The 16,025-nt window shown below is 52.8% G+C and overlaps 1 protein-coding gene across 4 annotated transcripts in view; it reads right to left on the reverse strand.

The window, feature by feature from the left end:
* The window catches only part of LOC147119339 (uncharacterized), a 91,855-nt gene extending 85,432 nt beyond the window's left edge, over positions 1–6,423 (reverse strand). The window contains exon 1 of one of the 4 annotated variants that reach the window (XM_085984975.1): positions 4,930–6,422. In XM_085984975.1, the coding sequence (XP_085841101.1) occupies positions 4,930–5,690 (761 nt within the window). In that variant the 5' untranslated portion in view covers positions 5,691–6,422. Of the gene's footprint in view, positions 1–4,686 lie in introns of all 4 variants that reach the window. The other 3 variants (XM_085984978.1, XM_085984974.1, XM_085984977.1) reach the window with 3 other exon arrangements.
* Positions 6,424–16,025: the final 9,602 nt, after the last annotated feature.

The following is a 16,025-nucleotide window of genomic DNA, read 5'->3' on the forward strand; positions in this document are numbered from 1 at the left end:
GAGTCGGTGCAAAGAAGATTCACAGGGTTGATCCCAGAACTGAGAGGATGTACTTATCAGGAAAGACTGGACAGGCCGGGGCTCTTTTCTCTCGACCTGATAGAGGTCTTTAAAACTGTGAAGAGGTTCGATAGGGTGGACGTAGAGAAGATGTTTCCTTCTGTGGGGAGTCCAAAACTAGGGGCCATAAATATCAGACAGTCACCAATAAATCCAATGTGGAATTCTTTACCCAGAGAGTGGTGAGAATGTGGGACTCGCTACCACATGGAGTGGTTGAGGTGAATAGCACGGATACATTTCAGGGGAAGCTCGATAAGTACACGAGGGAGAAAGGAATAGAAGGATCTGCTGATAAGTTTGGATGAAGAGGAGCAGGAGGAGGCTCGTGTGGAGCAGAAACACCGGCACGGACCAGTTGGGCCGAATGGCCTGTTTCTGTGCTGCAGACTCTCTGTAACTCTGTGAATTCCTCATCCCTGTGGGAGCCGATATTAGTCAAAAACTGCTTCTTGGGTATTTCTGACAGTCAATATTAGTGGAGACTGAACCAATCACACAGCTCGGTGACAGATTGAATTATTCTTCTCTCCAGCCTGTAACCGATGAAACATGTAACACTGAAGCTGAAATTCCACTGCCGTGTGCCGGGGGTGCAGGCAGTGCTGGGCACAGAGGGAGCAGCAAACTGGGTTCAGAGAGGGCACGCTGGCTTTGTCCTTGACCTGGGCTTTCCGTTGAGCGTGTGCTGGGGCCCAGTGGGATTTCACTGCTCCGGGACATTTCTGAGTGTGTCACAGGTACATTAGGAACAGGAGGAGGCCATTCAGCCCCTCGAGCCTGCTCCACCATTCAATTAGATCAGGCTGATCCGTATCCTAACTGCATTTACCCGCCTTTATTCCACATCCCTCGGAACAATTACCTCACAGAAATCGATCATCTCAGTCTTGAAAGCTCCAGTCGACCCCCAGCATCCACAGCCTTTTGGGGGAGAGAGTTCCACATTTCTACTACCCTGTGTGTGAAAAAGTGCTGCCTGATTTCACACCTGAATGGCTGAGCTCTAATTTTAAGATTCTAGCCTCTTGTTCTTGATTCCAGCACCAGGGGAATCCTCCATGGCCTCCCCTCTCCTTATCTCTGTAAACTCCTCCAGCCCTACAACCTCTGAGATCTCTGCGCTCCTCCAATTCTGGCCTCTTGCGCATCCCCGATTTTAATCGCTCCACCATTGGCGGCCGTGCCTTCAGCTGTCGAGGCCCCAAGCTCTGGAATTCCCTTCCTAAACCTCTCCACCTATCGTTCCTCCTTTAAGACATTCTTTAAAACCTACTTCTTTGAACAAGCTTTTGATCATCTGCCCGAATATCTCATCATGTGGCTCAGAGTCAAATTTAGTTTGCTAACGTTACAGTGAAGCTCCTTGGGATGTTTTACTAAGTTAAAGGCACGATCTAAATGCAAGTTGTTGTTGTTACTCTCCAAACCCCCTCACCCCAACTCCTCTTTCACCCCTACTCTCCAACCCCCTCACCCCAACTCCTCTTTCACCCCTACTCTCCAACTCCCTCACCCCAACTCCTCTTTCACCCCAACTCCTCTTTCACCCCTACTCTCCAACCCCCTCACCCCAATTCCTCTTTCACCCCAACTTTCCAACTCCCTCACCCCAATTCCTTTCACCCCAACTCTCCAACCCCCCTCACCCCAACTCCTCTTTCACCCATACTCTCCAACCCCCCTCACCGCAACTCCTCTTTCACCCATACTCTCCAACCCCCCTCACCCCAACTCCTCTTTCACCCCTACTCTCCAACCCCCCTCACCGCAACTCCTCTTTCACCCCTACTCTCCAACCCCCCTCACCCCAACTCCTCTTTCACCCCTACTCTCCAACCCCCTCACCCCAACTCCTCTTTCACCCCTGCTCTCCAACCCCCTCACCCCAACTCCTCTTTCACCCCTACTCTCCAACCCCCCTCACCCCAACTCCTCTTTCACCCCAACTCCTCTTTCACCCCTACTCTCCAACCCCCCTCACCCCAACTCCTCTTTCACCCCAACTCCTCTTTCACTCCTACTCTCCAACCCCCCTCACCCCAACTCCTCTTTCACCCCTACTCTCCAACCCCCCTCACCCCAACTCCTCTTTCACCCCTACTCTCCAACCCCCTCACCCCCACTCTTCACCCCTACTCTCCAACCCCCCTCACCCCAACTCCTCTTTCACCCCTACTTTCCAACCACCTCACCCCAACTCCTCTTTCACCCCTACACTCCAAACCCCCTCACCCCAACTACTCTTTCACCCCTACTCTCTAAACCCCTCACCCCAACTCCTCTTTAACCCTTATCTCCAACCCCCCTCACTCCAACTCCTCTTTCACCCCTACTCTCCAACCCCCTCACCCCAACTCCTCTTTCACCCCTACTCTCCAACCCCCCTCACCCCAACTCATCTTTCACCCCTACTCTCCAACACCCCTCACCCCAACTCCTCCTTCACCCCTACTCTCGAAACCCCTCACCCCAACTCCTTTCACCCCAACTCTCCAACCCCCCTCACCCCAACTCCTCTTTCACCCCTATGCTCCAACCCCCTCAACCCAACTCCTCCTTCACCCCTACTCTCCAACACCCCTCACCCCAAGTCCTCTTTCACCCCTACTCTCCAACCCCCCACACACCTTTCACCCCTACTCTCCAAACCCCTCACCCCAACTCTTTTCACCCCTACTCTCCATCCGCTTTCACCCCAACTCCTCTTTCACCCCTACTCGCCAAACCCCTCACCCCAACTCCTCTTTCACCCCTACTCTCCAACCCCCCTCACCCTAACACCTCTTTTACACCTACTCTCCAACACCCTCACCCAACTCCTTTCACCCCTACTCTCCAAACCCCCTCACCCAACTCCTCTTTCACCCCTACTCTCTAACCCGACCCCAACTCCTCTTTCAACCCTACTCTCCAACCCCCCTCACCCCAACTCCTCTTTCAACCCTACTCTCCAACCCCCCTCACCCCAACTCCTCTTACACCCCTACTCTCCAGCCCCTCCCTCATCAGCCATTGACTTCAATGGAACGTATACTGACAATTGATATCAGTCAGGATTTGAAAGGTATTTACAAATGATTCTAGAGGCTGTTTGAGTTGGGATCTTTCTTTGTTCTGTCCACTTGATGAGTGTGATAACAGACTTTCTCATGTGAATACAGAGCTGGGGTATTGGGCCATGATGTGTTTGGTGTTCATCTTGTTGACTCTAAAAATTGAGTCTTGTGGTTTCAGACACCAGATAATCAAGCTCACAACAACAGATTGTCCTTTACTGACTTTATTAACAGCACTGCAAAGAATCAGGCAGAGTATAGTTACCTGATCCGGAGAACAGAGATAATATAGTGGATTCAGAGCTCTCTTCTCCCCAAGTCTGTTCTAACAAGCTGCGACTACACTGGCAATATTTATATTTAACTTGTTTACTACATTATTGATCTGGCCCTGTTCAAACCATAACCAGAAGGATATCTGTTATTGTTCTGACTGTGACCACAAGGCTGTGTCACTATCACACACACACACCGTTTCCTTCTTTCACATCTCCATACACAGACCATCTCTTTACACATCCCCTTTCTACACAATTGCAGCCGACATGAGCAAGGACATGAGGCTCATTCAAAGACACACTCATTTCATGACAGCAAAGGTTACACTGGGACAAATCTTCAGTTATTTTCATTACAGGCACAATGCAGAGTAAAGATGAGACTTGCATTTATACCGCCTCTTTCATATCCTCAGGACGTCCCAAAACATTTACAGCCAATGAAGTACTTTTGAAGCGTCGTCACTGTTGTAATGTAGAAAACGCAGCAGCCAATTTGTGCACAGCAAGCTCCCACAAACAGCAATGTGAAAATGACCAGATAATCTGTTTTATTTTAGTGATAAATATTGGCCAGGACACCAGAGATCACTCCCATGCTCTTCTTCTCAATAGTGCCATGGGATCTTTTCCACCTGAGAGAGCAGATGGGGCTTCGGTTTAATGTTTCATCTGAAAGACGGCACTTCTGACAGTGCAGCACTCCCTCAGTACTGCACAGGAGTGTCAGCCTAGGTTCTTGTGCTCAAGTCTCTGGGCTGGGACTTGAACCCACAACTTTCTGACTCAGAGGCGAGAGTGCTACCAACTGAGCCAAGGCTGGTACAGCAGCACCTCAACACTGCCTCATCACCCTGCAAGCTTCTGTTCAATAGATTTGCTGAATAAATTTAAAACCAGGTTCTGAGGCGTGATACTCTATTCACACATCAAAGGTGAGAGAGATGCTGGGGGACACACGCTAAGTCCAGTAGCTGAAAGTGATTAACAGACTGGGTTTTGTGTTTAGTGATCCCGGGCATGTTACTGATACCTTCCCTCAATACCAAGGCTAGGGGAGGCACTGTGGAAGGTATGGGGAGCTGGGACTTGTCCGTGAGAACAACTGAAGGTATGAGAACTGAATTAATCTAGAGTTCAAAAGGAGAAAAGGTCCTAAAATGGACATCAATTAGTCCCTTATCTTGGAGAAATAACGAACATAACACAGCCCAGTTATAGGGGTTAATAACATTGGTAGAAACAAACATAGGAGGTGATTAACAGCAGAATCCTACCCCTACAGTCACTTATGAACTTGCTGGTGTCTCACCAGGTAAGATGATCGAGAGAATCCCTTCCCACTCACGGAGCAGGTGAACGGATTCTCCCTAGTGTGAACTCGCTGGTGTATCCGCAGGTTGGATGAACGATTGAATTCCTTCCCACACACGGAGCAGGTGAACGGCCTCTCCCCAGTGTGAACTCGCTGGTGTCTCAGCAGGTTGGATGAAGTAGTGAATCCCTTCCCACACACGGAGCAGGTGAACAGCCTCTCTCCGCTGTGAGTGCGTTGGTGGGCCTTGAGACTGGATGATAGAGTGAATCCTTTCCCACACACGGAGCAGGTGAATGGCCTCTCCCCAGTGTGAACCCGTTGATGTGTCAGCAGATCCTTTGCGCTTTTAAAGCTCTTCTCACAGTCAGCACATTTAAAAGCTCTATCAAGGTGAACAAGTTGGTGTGTCAGCAGGTGGGATGATTTAGTGAATCCCTTCCCACACACGGAGCAGGTGAACGGCCTCTCCCCAGTGTGAACCCGTTGGTGTGTCTGGAGATTGGATGACTGTGTAAATCCCTTTCCACAAATGGAGCAGGTGAATATCCTCTCCCCAGTGTGAATCCGCTGGTGCGTTCGAAGATTGGATGCATGAGTGAATCCCTTTTCACATACAGAACAGGTAAACGGCCTCTCCCCAGTGTGAACTCGCTGATGTTGAATGAGGTGAGATGACTGCCTGAAGCTCTTCTCGCAGTGAGTACAACTGAACGGTCTCTCGTCAGTGTGAACAAGCTGATGTTTAATAAAATCTGCAGAGAGTTTAAAGCAGTTCCCACAGTCAGAGCATTTAAAAGGTCTCTCATCAGTATGAACTCGTTGGTGTAAATGGAGGCTGGATGACAGAGTGAATCCCTTCCCACACACGGAGCAGGTGAACGGCCTCTCCCCGGTGTGACTGCGTTGATGAGTTTCCAGCTCAGATGGGTAATTGAATCTCTTCCCACAGTCCCCACATTTCCACGGTTTCTCCATGGTGCGGGTGTCCTTGTGTCTCTCCAGGATGGATGATCAGTTGACACCTCGTCCACACACAGAACACGTGTGCATGGTGCGATGTTTTTTCAGGCTGTGTAACTGGTTAAAGTTCTTTCCACAGTCAGTGCACTGGAACACTCTCACTCGGGTGTGTGTGTCTCGGTGCTTTTCCAGTTACACTGATGTTTGAAATCTTTTCCCAGACAGAACAAATATTTCTCCTTCCACATTCAGAGGATGATGATATTCGGGTCCTGATGAATGGAGTGACTCTGTCAGATCTCGATGTGATGTTTGGTTTGAGTTTGCGGTGTGTAAATGCTGCCCTTCTCACAGCCTGTAAAAGGAGTTTACAAAAGCCATCACTGTGAGTCCAGAATAGAAATGGAAAAGATTCTCTCCTCCTGGTTCCTGGCCAAGAGGGCTGCGCATGCGCCCTGCTGCCCCCTGAGCCTCTCAAGATGGCGGCCGTTACCCCGGGCCTGTCACCGCAGCTGCCGCCCCGCTCGGGGCAAACGCCCGGCCCGGAGGCTCTTGTTCGGGGCCTGAGGCCCACCCCAGGTGTGTGAAGCGGATAACGTTGAATGTTTTAATAATGGGGCCTGGGGCCGCACTCGGGGTGTGAACAGCCCGCGTCCCCCCGGGGTTCATGAACCCGCTCCCTGAGCTCTCTCACCTGATGTGTCAGCGGCTGCTGCCACAGGTCCGCGCATGCTCAGCTCACACTGCCCGGGTGATTGACGGGAGCTCCTGACCAACAGGAAGAGCGGGGCGCGGCTGGAGGACCGCGCGGACGGCGGGTCCTCCAACCAATCGGAGTGTGAGGGGCGGGGCTTGACTTTTGAACCTGATCAGAAGGTGAGCTGAGCATGCGCGGGAGAGGTTGATTGTTGGGCAGTGTGAGCTGAGCATGCGCGGGTGGAGAGGCTGCAGCAGGTCAGAGGGAGGCGGGTTTCACACACCCCGAGTGCGGCCCCAGGCCCGATTATAAGAGCAGTGAACATTATCCGCCCCCACCCGCGGGTTCACGTTTCACTCCGGCCCGATTCTCAACAAAGCGCCAAACTCCGGGTCAGACAGGAAGTGAGTCAGGGAGCGTCTGTAAATGGAGGAGAAATTGTGACTGGTCAGGGAGCGTCTGTAAATGAAGGAGAAATGGGGACTAGTCAGGGAGCGTCTGTAAATGGAGGAGAAATGGTGACTGGTCAGGGGGCGTCTGTAAATGGAAGAGAAATGGTGAATGGTCAGGGAACGTCTGTAAATGAAGGAGAAATGGAGACTGGTCAGGGAGCGTCTGTAAATGGAGGCGAAATGGTGATTGGCCAGGGAGAGTCTGTAAATGAAGGAGGAATGGTGACTGGTCAGGGAGCCTCTGTAAATTTAGTAGAAATGGAGACTGGTCAGGGAGCGTGTGTAAATAGAGGAGAACTGGTGACTGGTCAGGGAGCATCTGTAAATGGAGGAGAAATGGAGACTGGTCAGGGAGCGTCTGTAAATGAAGGAGAAATGGAGACTGGTCAGGGAGCATCTAAATGGAGGAGAAATGGAGACTGATCAGGGAGCGTATGTAAATGCAGGAGAAATGGAGACTGGTCAGGGAGCATGTGTAAATGGAGGAGAAATGGAGACTGGTCAGGGAGCATCTGTAAATGGAGGAGAAATGGAGACTGGTCAGGGAGCATCTGTAAATGGAGGAGAAATGGTGACTGGTCAGGGAGCGTATGTAAATGCAGGAGAAATGGAGACTGGTCAGGGAGCATCTGTAAATAGAGGAGAAATGGAGACTGGTCAGGGAGCAATATTATCATAAGTATTAAAATAGAAAGGGATTGTCATCTTGGATAAAATAGGAGATCTGAAATTAGATAGCGCTCCAGGTCCTGATGATATCCACCCACGGGTGTTTAAAGAGATGGGACGGTGCTCTGTGAGCCCCTTGCCCGTATCATCAACAGCTCCATAGAGTCAGGGATTGTTCCCTGAGATTGGAAGGTAGCTCTCGTCATTCCCATTTTAAAAACAGGGAGAATCAGAGCCTGGAATTAGTGTGATCTCGATCAGAGGGAAGATGCTTGATGGGATCCTGAGAGATGCTGTTTATGGTCACTGGGACAGGGAAGGATCCATTAGAAATACTCACACAGCTTCTGCAAAAGAAGGTCGCATCCCACAAACTTACCTTAGTCGGACGTGGGACTTGCCTGTTTACTCTGCTTGATGGATCAATATATGATACGGTAGAGGACAGAGAATCTGCTCATCTTAAAGTTGTTGACACTCAACTCTTGGACCTATTAATTAAATAATAAGACAAGGCGTTAGCTGGAATCTAACACCACTCTTCTCTCTGCTCCTCTACTCCTCTTAAAGTTTTACTATTTAGATTTTTTAATTGAATTGGGATGTGGACATCGCTGGCAAGGCCGGCATTTATTGCCCATCCCCAGTTGCCATAGAGAAGCTGGTCTTGAATCGCTACAGTCCGTGTGGTGAAGGTGCTCCCACAGTGCTGTTATAGAGGGAGTTCCAGGATTTGGAACCAGCGACGATGAAGGAACGGCGATATATTTACATGTCAGCATGGTGTGTGTAACTTGGAGGGGAACTTGCAGGTGGTGGTGTTCCCATGTGCCTGCTGCCCTTGTCCGAGGTGGAAGAGGTCGCGGGTTTGAGAGGTGCTGCTGAAGAAGCCTTGGTGTGTTTCTGCAGTGCATCATGTAGATGGTACACACTACAGCCACGGTACGCCGGTGGTGGAAGGAGTGAATGTTTAAGTTGCTGGACGGGGAGCTGATCAAGCGGGCTGCTTTGTCCTGAATGGTGTTGAGGCTCTTGAGTGTTGTTGGAGCTGCATTCATCCAGGCAAGTGGAGAGTATTTCCATCAGACTCCTGACTTGTGCCTTGTAGATGGTAGAAAGGCTTTGGGGAGTCAGGAGGTGAGACACTCACCGCAGAATACCCAGCCTCTGACCTGCTCTTGTAGCCACAGTATTTATGTGGTTGGTCCAGTTAAGTTTCTGGTCAATGGTAACCCCCAGAATGTTGATGGTGAAAGATTCAGTGATGGTAATGCCGTTGAATGTCAAGGGTCAGTGGTTAGATCTCTCTTGTTAGAGATAGTCAATGCCTGGCACTTGTGTGGCACAAATGTTACTTGCCACTTATCAGCTCTGACCTGAATGTCATCCAAGTCTTGCTGCCTGCGGGCACAACTACTTCATTAACTGAGGAGTTGTGAATGGAATTGATCACTGCAATCATCAGTGAACATCCACACTTCTGACCTTATGGTAAGGGAAGGACATTGGTGAAAGAGCTGAAGATGGTTAAGCCTCGGACACTGCCCTGAGGAACTCCTGCAGCGATGTCCTGGGGCTGAGATGATTGACCTCCAACAACCACAACTCTCTTCCTTTGTGCTCGGTGTGACTCCAGCCAGTGGAGAGTTTTCTGCCTGATTCCCATTGACTTCAGTTTTACTAGGGCTCCTTGATGCTTCACTCGGTCAATTGCTGCTTGATGTCAAGAGCAGTCACTCTCACCTGACCGCTGGAATTAAGCTCTTTTGTCCATATTTGGACCAAGGCTGTAATGAGGTCTGGAGCCGAGTGGTCGTGGTGGAACCCAAACTGAACATTGGTGAGCAGGTTATTGGTGAGAAAGTGCCGCTTGATAGCACTGTCGACGACACCTTCCATGACTTTGCTGATGATTGAGAGCAGACTGATGGGGCAGGAATTGGCCGGATTGGATTTGTCCTGCTTTTTGTGGACAGGACATACCTGGGCAATTTTCCACATTGTCTAAAGTCTTCTTTGTCTTGGTGTCAATTTTTGACTGATTCCACTCTTGTGAAGCACCTTGGAAGGTTTTAATACATTGCAGGCACTATGTAAATGAAAGTTGTTGTTGCTGTGCTATCATTGGCTTCAGCTTTGCCAGACAGAATCAGCCAGGGCCGGCGGCTGTGCTGCTCCCCATGGTCGAAATGTTGGCAGCTCACGGTATCGGCTCACAAGCTCAGAATTAGCAATGTACTGGAGGGCAGACAGTGACTGGGGCCGAACCCCATCACACAGCACCTTCAGTATAGGCTCACAGCTCAGAATTACCATTGGTGAGGTACTGGAAGGCAGACAGTGACTGGGGCCAAACCCCACCATCACACAGCACCTTCAGTATAGGCTCACAGCTCAGAATTACCACTTGGTGAGGTACTGGAGGGCAGACAGTGACTGGGGCCGCACCCCACCATCACACAGCACCTTCAGTATAGGCTCACAGCTCAGAATTACCACTTGGTGAGGTACTGGAGGGCAGACAGTGACTGGGGCCGAACCCCACCATCACACAGCACCTTCAGTATAGGCTCACAGCTCAGAATTACCACTTGGTGAGGTACTGGAGGGCAGACAGTGACTGGGGCCGAAACCCCACCATCACACAGCACCTTCAGTATAGGCTCATAGCTCAGAATTACCACTCGGTGAGGTACTGGAGGGCAGACAGTGACTGGGGCCGAACCCCACCATCACACAGCACCTTCAGTATAGGCTCACAGCTCAGAATTACCACTTGGTGAGGTACTGGAGGGCAGACAGTGACTGGGGCCGAACCCCACCATCGGGCAGCACCTTCAGTATAGGCTCACAGCTCAGAATTACCACTTGGTGAGGTACTGGAGCGCAGACAGTGACTGGGGCCGAACCCCATCACACAGCACCTTCAGTATCGGCTCACAGCTCAGAATTACCATTGGTGAGGTACTGGAAGGCAGACAGTGACTGGGGCCAAACCCCACCATCACACAGCACCTTCAGTATAGGCTCACAGCTCAGAATTACCACTTGGTGAGGTACTGGAGGGCAGTGAAAGAGGATTTGGGGTGAGGGGGGTTGGAGAGTAGGGATGAAAGACGAGTTGGGGTGAGGGGTTGCAGAGCAGGAGTGAAACAGGAGTTGGGGTGAGGGGTTGGAGAGCAGGGGTGAAAGAGGTGTTGGGGTGAGGGGGTTTGGAGAGTCGGGTTGAAAGAGGAGTTGGGGGGAGGGGAGTTGGAGAGTAGGGGTGAAAGGAGATGGGGTGAGGCGGGTTGGAGAGTAGGAGTGAAAGAGGAGTTGGGGTGAGGGGGTTGGAGTGTAGGGGTGAAAGAGGAGTTGGGGTGAGGGGTTGGAGAGCAGTGGTGAAAGAGGAGTTGGAGTGAGGCGGTTGGAGAGTAGGCGTGAAAGAGGGGTTGGTGTGAGGGGGTTGGAGAGTAGTGTTGATAAAGGTGTTGGGGTGAGGGGGGTTGGAGAGTAGGGGTGAAAGAGGTGTTGGGGTGAGGGGCGTTGGAGAGTAGGGGTGAAAGAGGTGTTGGGGTGAGAGGTTTGCAGAGTAGGGGTGAAAGAGGAGTTGGGGTGAGGGGGGTTGGAGAGTAGGGGTTAAAGTGGTGTTGGGGTAAGGGGGGTTGGAGAGTATGGGTGAAAGAGGAGTTGGGGTGAGGGGGTTGGAGAGTAGGGGTGAAAGAGGAGTTGGGGTGAGGGGGTTTGGAGAGTAGGAGTGAAAGAGGAGTTGCGGTGAGGACGGTTGGAGAGTAGGGGTGAAAGAGGATTTGGGGTGAGGGGTTGGAGAGTAGGGGTGAAAGAGGAGTTGGGGTGAGGTGGGTTGGAGAGTAGGAGTGAAAGAATAGTTGGTGTGAGGGGGTTGGAGTGTAGGGGTGAAAGAGGAGTTGATGTGAAGGGGATTGGATAGTTGGGGTGTAAGAGGAGTTGGGGTGAGGGGGATTGGGGTGTTGGGGTGAAAGAGGAGTTGGGGTGAGGGGGGTTGGAGAGTAGGGGTGAAAGAGGAGTTGGGGTGAGGGGGGTTCGAGAGTAGGGGTGAAAGAGGAGTTGATGTGAAGGGGATTGGAGAGTTGGGGTGAAAGAGGAGATGGGGTGAGGGTGGTTTGGAGAGTAGGGGTGAAAGAGGAGTTGGGGTGATGGGGGTTGGAGAGTAGGGGTGAAAGAGGAGTTGATGTGAAGGGGATTGGAGAGTTGGGGTGAAAGAGGAGATGGGGTGAGGGGGGTTGGAGAGTAGGCGTGAAAGAGGAGTTGGGGTGAGAGGGGTTGGACCGTAGGGGTGAAAGAGGAGCTGGGGTGAGGGTGGGTTGGAGAGTAGGGGTGAAAGAGGAGTTGGGGTGATGGGCGTTGGAGAGTAGGGGTGAAAGAGAAGTTGGGTGAGGGGTTGGAGAGTAGGGGTGAAAGAGGAGTTGGGGTGAGGGGTTTGGAGAGTTGGTTTGAAAGAGGAGTTGGGGTGAGGGGGGGTTGGAGAGTAGGGGAGAAAGAGGTGTTGGGGTGAGGGGTTTGGAGAGTAGGGGTGAAAGGAGTTGGGATGAGGTGGGTTGGAGAGTAGGAGTGAAAGAGAAGTTGGGGTGAAGGGGATTGGATAGTTGAGGTGTAAGAGGAGTTGGGGTGAGGGGTTGCAGAGCAGGTGTGCAAGAGGAGTTGGTGTGAGGGGGTTTGGAGAGTAGGGGTGAAAGAGGATTTGGGGTGAGGGGTTGGAGAGTAGGGGTGAAAGAGGAGTTGGGGTGAGGTGTTGCGGAGCAGTGGTGAAAGAGGAGTTGGTGTGAGGGTGTTGGAGTGTAGGGGTGAAAGAGGAGTTGGGCTGAGGGGGGTTGGAGATTAGGGGTGAAAGAGGAGTTGGGGTGAGGGGTTGGAGAGTAAGGGTGCAAGAGGAGTTGGGGTGAGGGGGTTTGGAGAGGGGGTGAAAGAGGAGTTGGGTGAGGGGTTGGAGAGTAGGGGTGAAAGAGGAGTTGGGGTGAGGGGTTTGGAGAGTTGGATTGAAAGAGGAGTTGGGGTGAGGGGGGTTGGAGAGTTGGTTTGAAAGAGGAGTTGGGGTGAGGGGGTTTGGAGAGTAGGGGTGAAAGAGGAGTTGGGTGAGGGGTTGGAGAGTAGGGGTGAAAGAGGTGTTGGGGTGAGAGGTTTGGAGAGTAGGGGTGAAAGTGGAGTTGGGGTGAGGGTGGGTTGGAGAGTAGGGGTGAAAGTGGAGTTGGGGTGAGGGGGGTTGGAGAGTAGGGGTGAAAGAGGAGTTGATGTGAGGGGGTTGGAGAGTAGGGGTGAAAGAGGAGTTGGGGTGAGGGGGGTTGGAGAGTAGGGGTGAAAGAGGAGTTGATGTGAAGGGGATTGGATAGTTGGGGTGTAAGAGGAGTTTGGGTGAGGGGGATTGGGGAGTTGGGGTGAAAGAGGAGTTGGGGTGAGGGGGGTTGGAGAGTAGGGGTGAAAGAGGAGTTGGGGTGAGGGGGGTTGGAGAGTAGGGGTGAAAGAATAGTTCGGGTGAGGGGTTGGAGAGTAGGGGTGAAAGGAGTGGGGGTGAGGGGGTTGGAGAGTAGGGGTAAAAGAGGAGTTGGGTGAGGAGTTGGAGAGTAGGGGTGAAAGAGGAGTTGGGGTGAGGGGCGTTGGAGAGTATGGGTGAAAGAGGAGTTGGGGTGAGGGGGTTGGAGACTAGGGGTGAAAGAGGAGTTGGGGTGAGGGGGGTTGGAGAGTAGGGGTGAAAGAGGAGTTGGGGTGAGGGGGTTGGAGACTAGGGGTGAAAGAGGAGTTGGGGTGAGGGGGGGTTGGAGAGTAGGGGTGAAAGACGAGTTGGGGTGAGGGGGGGTTGGAGAGTAAGGGTGAAAGTGGAGTTGGGGTGAGGGGGGTTGGAGAGTAGGGGTGAAAGAGGAGTTGATGTGAGGGGGTTGGAGAGTAGGGGTGAAAGAGGAGTTGGGGTGAGGGGGGAGTTGATGTGAAGGGGATTGGATAGTTGGGGTGTAAGAGGAGTTTGGGTGAGGGGGATTGGGGAGTTGGGGTGAAAGAGGAGTTGGGGTGAGGGGGGTTGGAGAGTAGGGGTGAAAGAGGAGTTGGGGTGAGGGGGGTTGGAGAGTAGGGGTGAAAGAATAGTTGGGGTGAGGGGTTGGAGAGTAGGGGTGAAAGAGGAGTTGGGGTGAGGGGGTTGGAGAGTAGGGGTAAAAGAGGAGTTGGGTGAGGGGTTGGAGAGTAGGGGTGAAAGAGGAGTTGGGGTGAGGGGCGTTGGAGAGTACGGGTGAAAGAGGAGTTGGGGTGAGGGGGTTGGAGACTAGGGGTGAAAGAGGAGTTGGGGTGAGGGGGGTTGGAGAGTAGGGGTGAAAGAGGAGTTGGGGTGAGGGGGGTTGGAGAGTAGGGGTGAAAGAGGAGTTGGGGTGAGGGGGTTGGAGACGAGGGGTGAAAGAGGAGTTGGGGTGAGGGGGGTTGGAGAGTAGGGGTGAAAGAGGAGTTGGGGTGAGGGGGGTTGGAGAGTAGGGGTGAAAGAGGAGTTGGGGTGAGGGGGGTTGGAGAGTAGGGGTGCAAGAGGAGTTGGGGTGAGGGGGTTTGGAGAGCAGGGGTGAAAGAGGACTTGGGGTGAGGGGTTTGGAGAGTAGGTGTGAAAGAGGAGTTGGTTTGAGGGGTTGGAGAGTAGGGGTGAAAGAGGAGTTGGGGTGAGGGGTTGGAGAGTAGGGGTGAAAAAGGAGTTGTGAGGGGGTTTGGAGAGTAGGGGTGAAAGGGGAGTTGGGGTGAGGGTTTGGAGAGTAGGGGTGCAAGAGGAGTTGGGGTGAGGGGTTGGAGAGTAGGGGTGAAAGAGGAGTTGGGGTGAGGGTGTTGGAGAGTTGGGGTGTAAGAGGAGTTGGGGTGAGGGGGGTTGGAGAGTAGGGGTGAAAGAGGAGTTGGGGTGCGGGGGTTTGGAGAGTAGGGGTGAAAGAGGAGTTGGGGTGTGGGGGTTTGGAGAGTAGGGGTCAAAGAGGAGGTGGGGTGAGGGGGGTTGGAGTAGGGGTGAAAGCGGAGTTGGGTTCAGGGGGGTTGGAGAGTAGGGGTGAAAGCGGAGTTGGGGTGAGGGGGGCTGGAGAGTAGGGGTGAAAGAGGAGTTGGGGTGAGGGGGGTTGGAGAGTAGGGGTGAAAGACGAGTTGGGTGAGGGGTTGGAGAGTAGGGGTGAAAGAGGAGTTGGGGTGAGGGGTTTGGAGAGTTGGTTTGAAAGAGGAGTTGTGAGGGTGTTTGGAGAGTAGGGGAGAGAGGAGTTGGTGTGAAGGGGTTGGAGAGCAGGGGTGAAGGAGGAGTTGGGGTGAGGTGGGTTGGAGATTAGGGGTGAAAGAGGAGTTGGGGTGAGAGAGGTTGAAGAGTAGGGGTGAAAGAGTTGTTGGGGTGAGGGGTTTGCAAAGTAGGGGTGACAGAGGAGTTGGGGTGAGGGGGTTTGGAGAGTAGGGGTGAAAGAGGAGTTGGGGTGCGGGGGTTTGGAGAGTTGGGGTGAAAGAGGAGTTGGGGTGAGGGGGGTTGGAGTGTAGGGGTTATAGAGGAGTTGGGGTGAGGCGTTTGGAGAGTAGGGGTGAAAGAGGAGTTGGGGTGAGGGGGGTTGGAGAGTTGGGGTGAAAGTGGAGTTGGGGTGAGGGGGTTGGAGAGTAGGGGTGAAAGTGGAGTTTGGGTGAGGGGTTTGGAGAGTTGGTTTGAAAGAGGAGTTGGGATGAGGGTGGTTGGAGAGTCGGGGTGAAAGTGGAGTTGGGGTGAGGGGGTTGGAGAGTAGGGGTGAAAGAGGAGTTGGGGTGAGGGGGTTGGAGAGTAGGGGTGAAAGAGGAGTTGGGGTGAGGGGGTTGGAGAGTAGGGGTGAAAGAGGAGTTGGGGTGAGGGGGGTTGGAGAGTAGGGGTGAAAGAGGAGTTGGGGTGAGGGGGTTGGAGAGTAGGGGTGAAAGAGGAGTTGGGGTGAGGGGGTTGGAGAGTAGGGGTGAAAGAGGAGTTGGGGTGAGGGGGGTTGGAGAGTTGGTTTGAAAGAGGAGTTGGGGTGAGGGGGTTGGAGAGTAGGGGTGAAAGAGGAGTTGGGGTGAGGGGGGTTGGGGAGTAGGGGTGAAAGGGGAGTTGGGGTGAGGCGGGTTGGAGAGTAGGGGTGAAAGAGGAGTTGGGGTGAGGGGGGTTGGAGAGTAGGGGTGAAAGTGGAGTTGGGGTGAGGGGGGTTGGAGAGTAGGGGTGAAAGAGGAGTTGGGGTGAGGGGGGTTGGAGAGTAGGGGTTAAAGTGGTGTTGGGGTAAGGGGGGTTGGAGAGTAGGGGTGAAAGTGGATTTGGTGTGAGGGGGTTGGAGAGTCAGGGTGAAAGAGGAGTTGGGGTGCGGGGGTTTGGAGAGTAGGGGTGAAAGAGGAGTTGGGGTGAGGGGGTTGGAGAGTAGGGGTGAAAGAGGAGTGGTGAGGGGCTTGGAGAGTAGGGGTGAAAGTGGAGTAGGGGTGAAAGAGGAGTTGGGGTGCGGGGGTTTGGAGAGTAGGGGTGAAAGAGGAGTTGGGGTGCGGGGGTTTGGAGAGTAGGGGTGAAAGTGGAGTAGGGGTGAAAGAGGAGTTGGGGTGAGGGGGGTT

The sequence above is a fragment of the Somniosus microcephalus genome, chromosome 4, assembly GCF_052327205.1.
Source record: "Somniosus microcephalus isolate GS21.2 chromosome 4, FLI_Smic_1.0, whole genome shotgun sequence".
Lineage (NCBI taxonomy): Eukaryota > Metazoa > Chordata > Chondrichthyes > Squaliformes > Somniosidae > Somniosus > Somniosus microcephalus.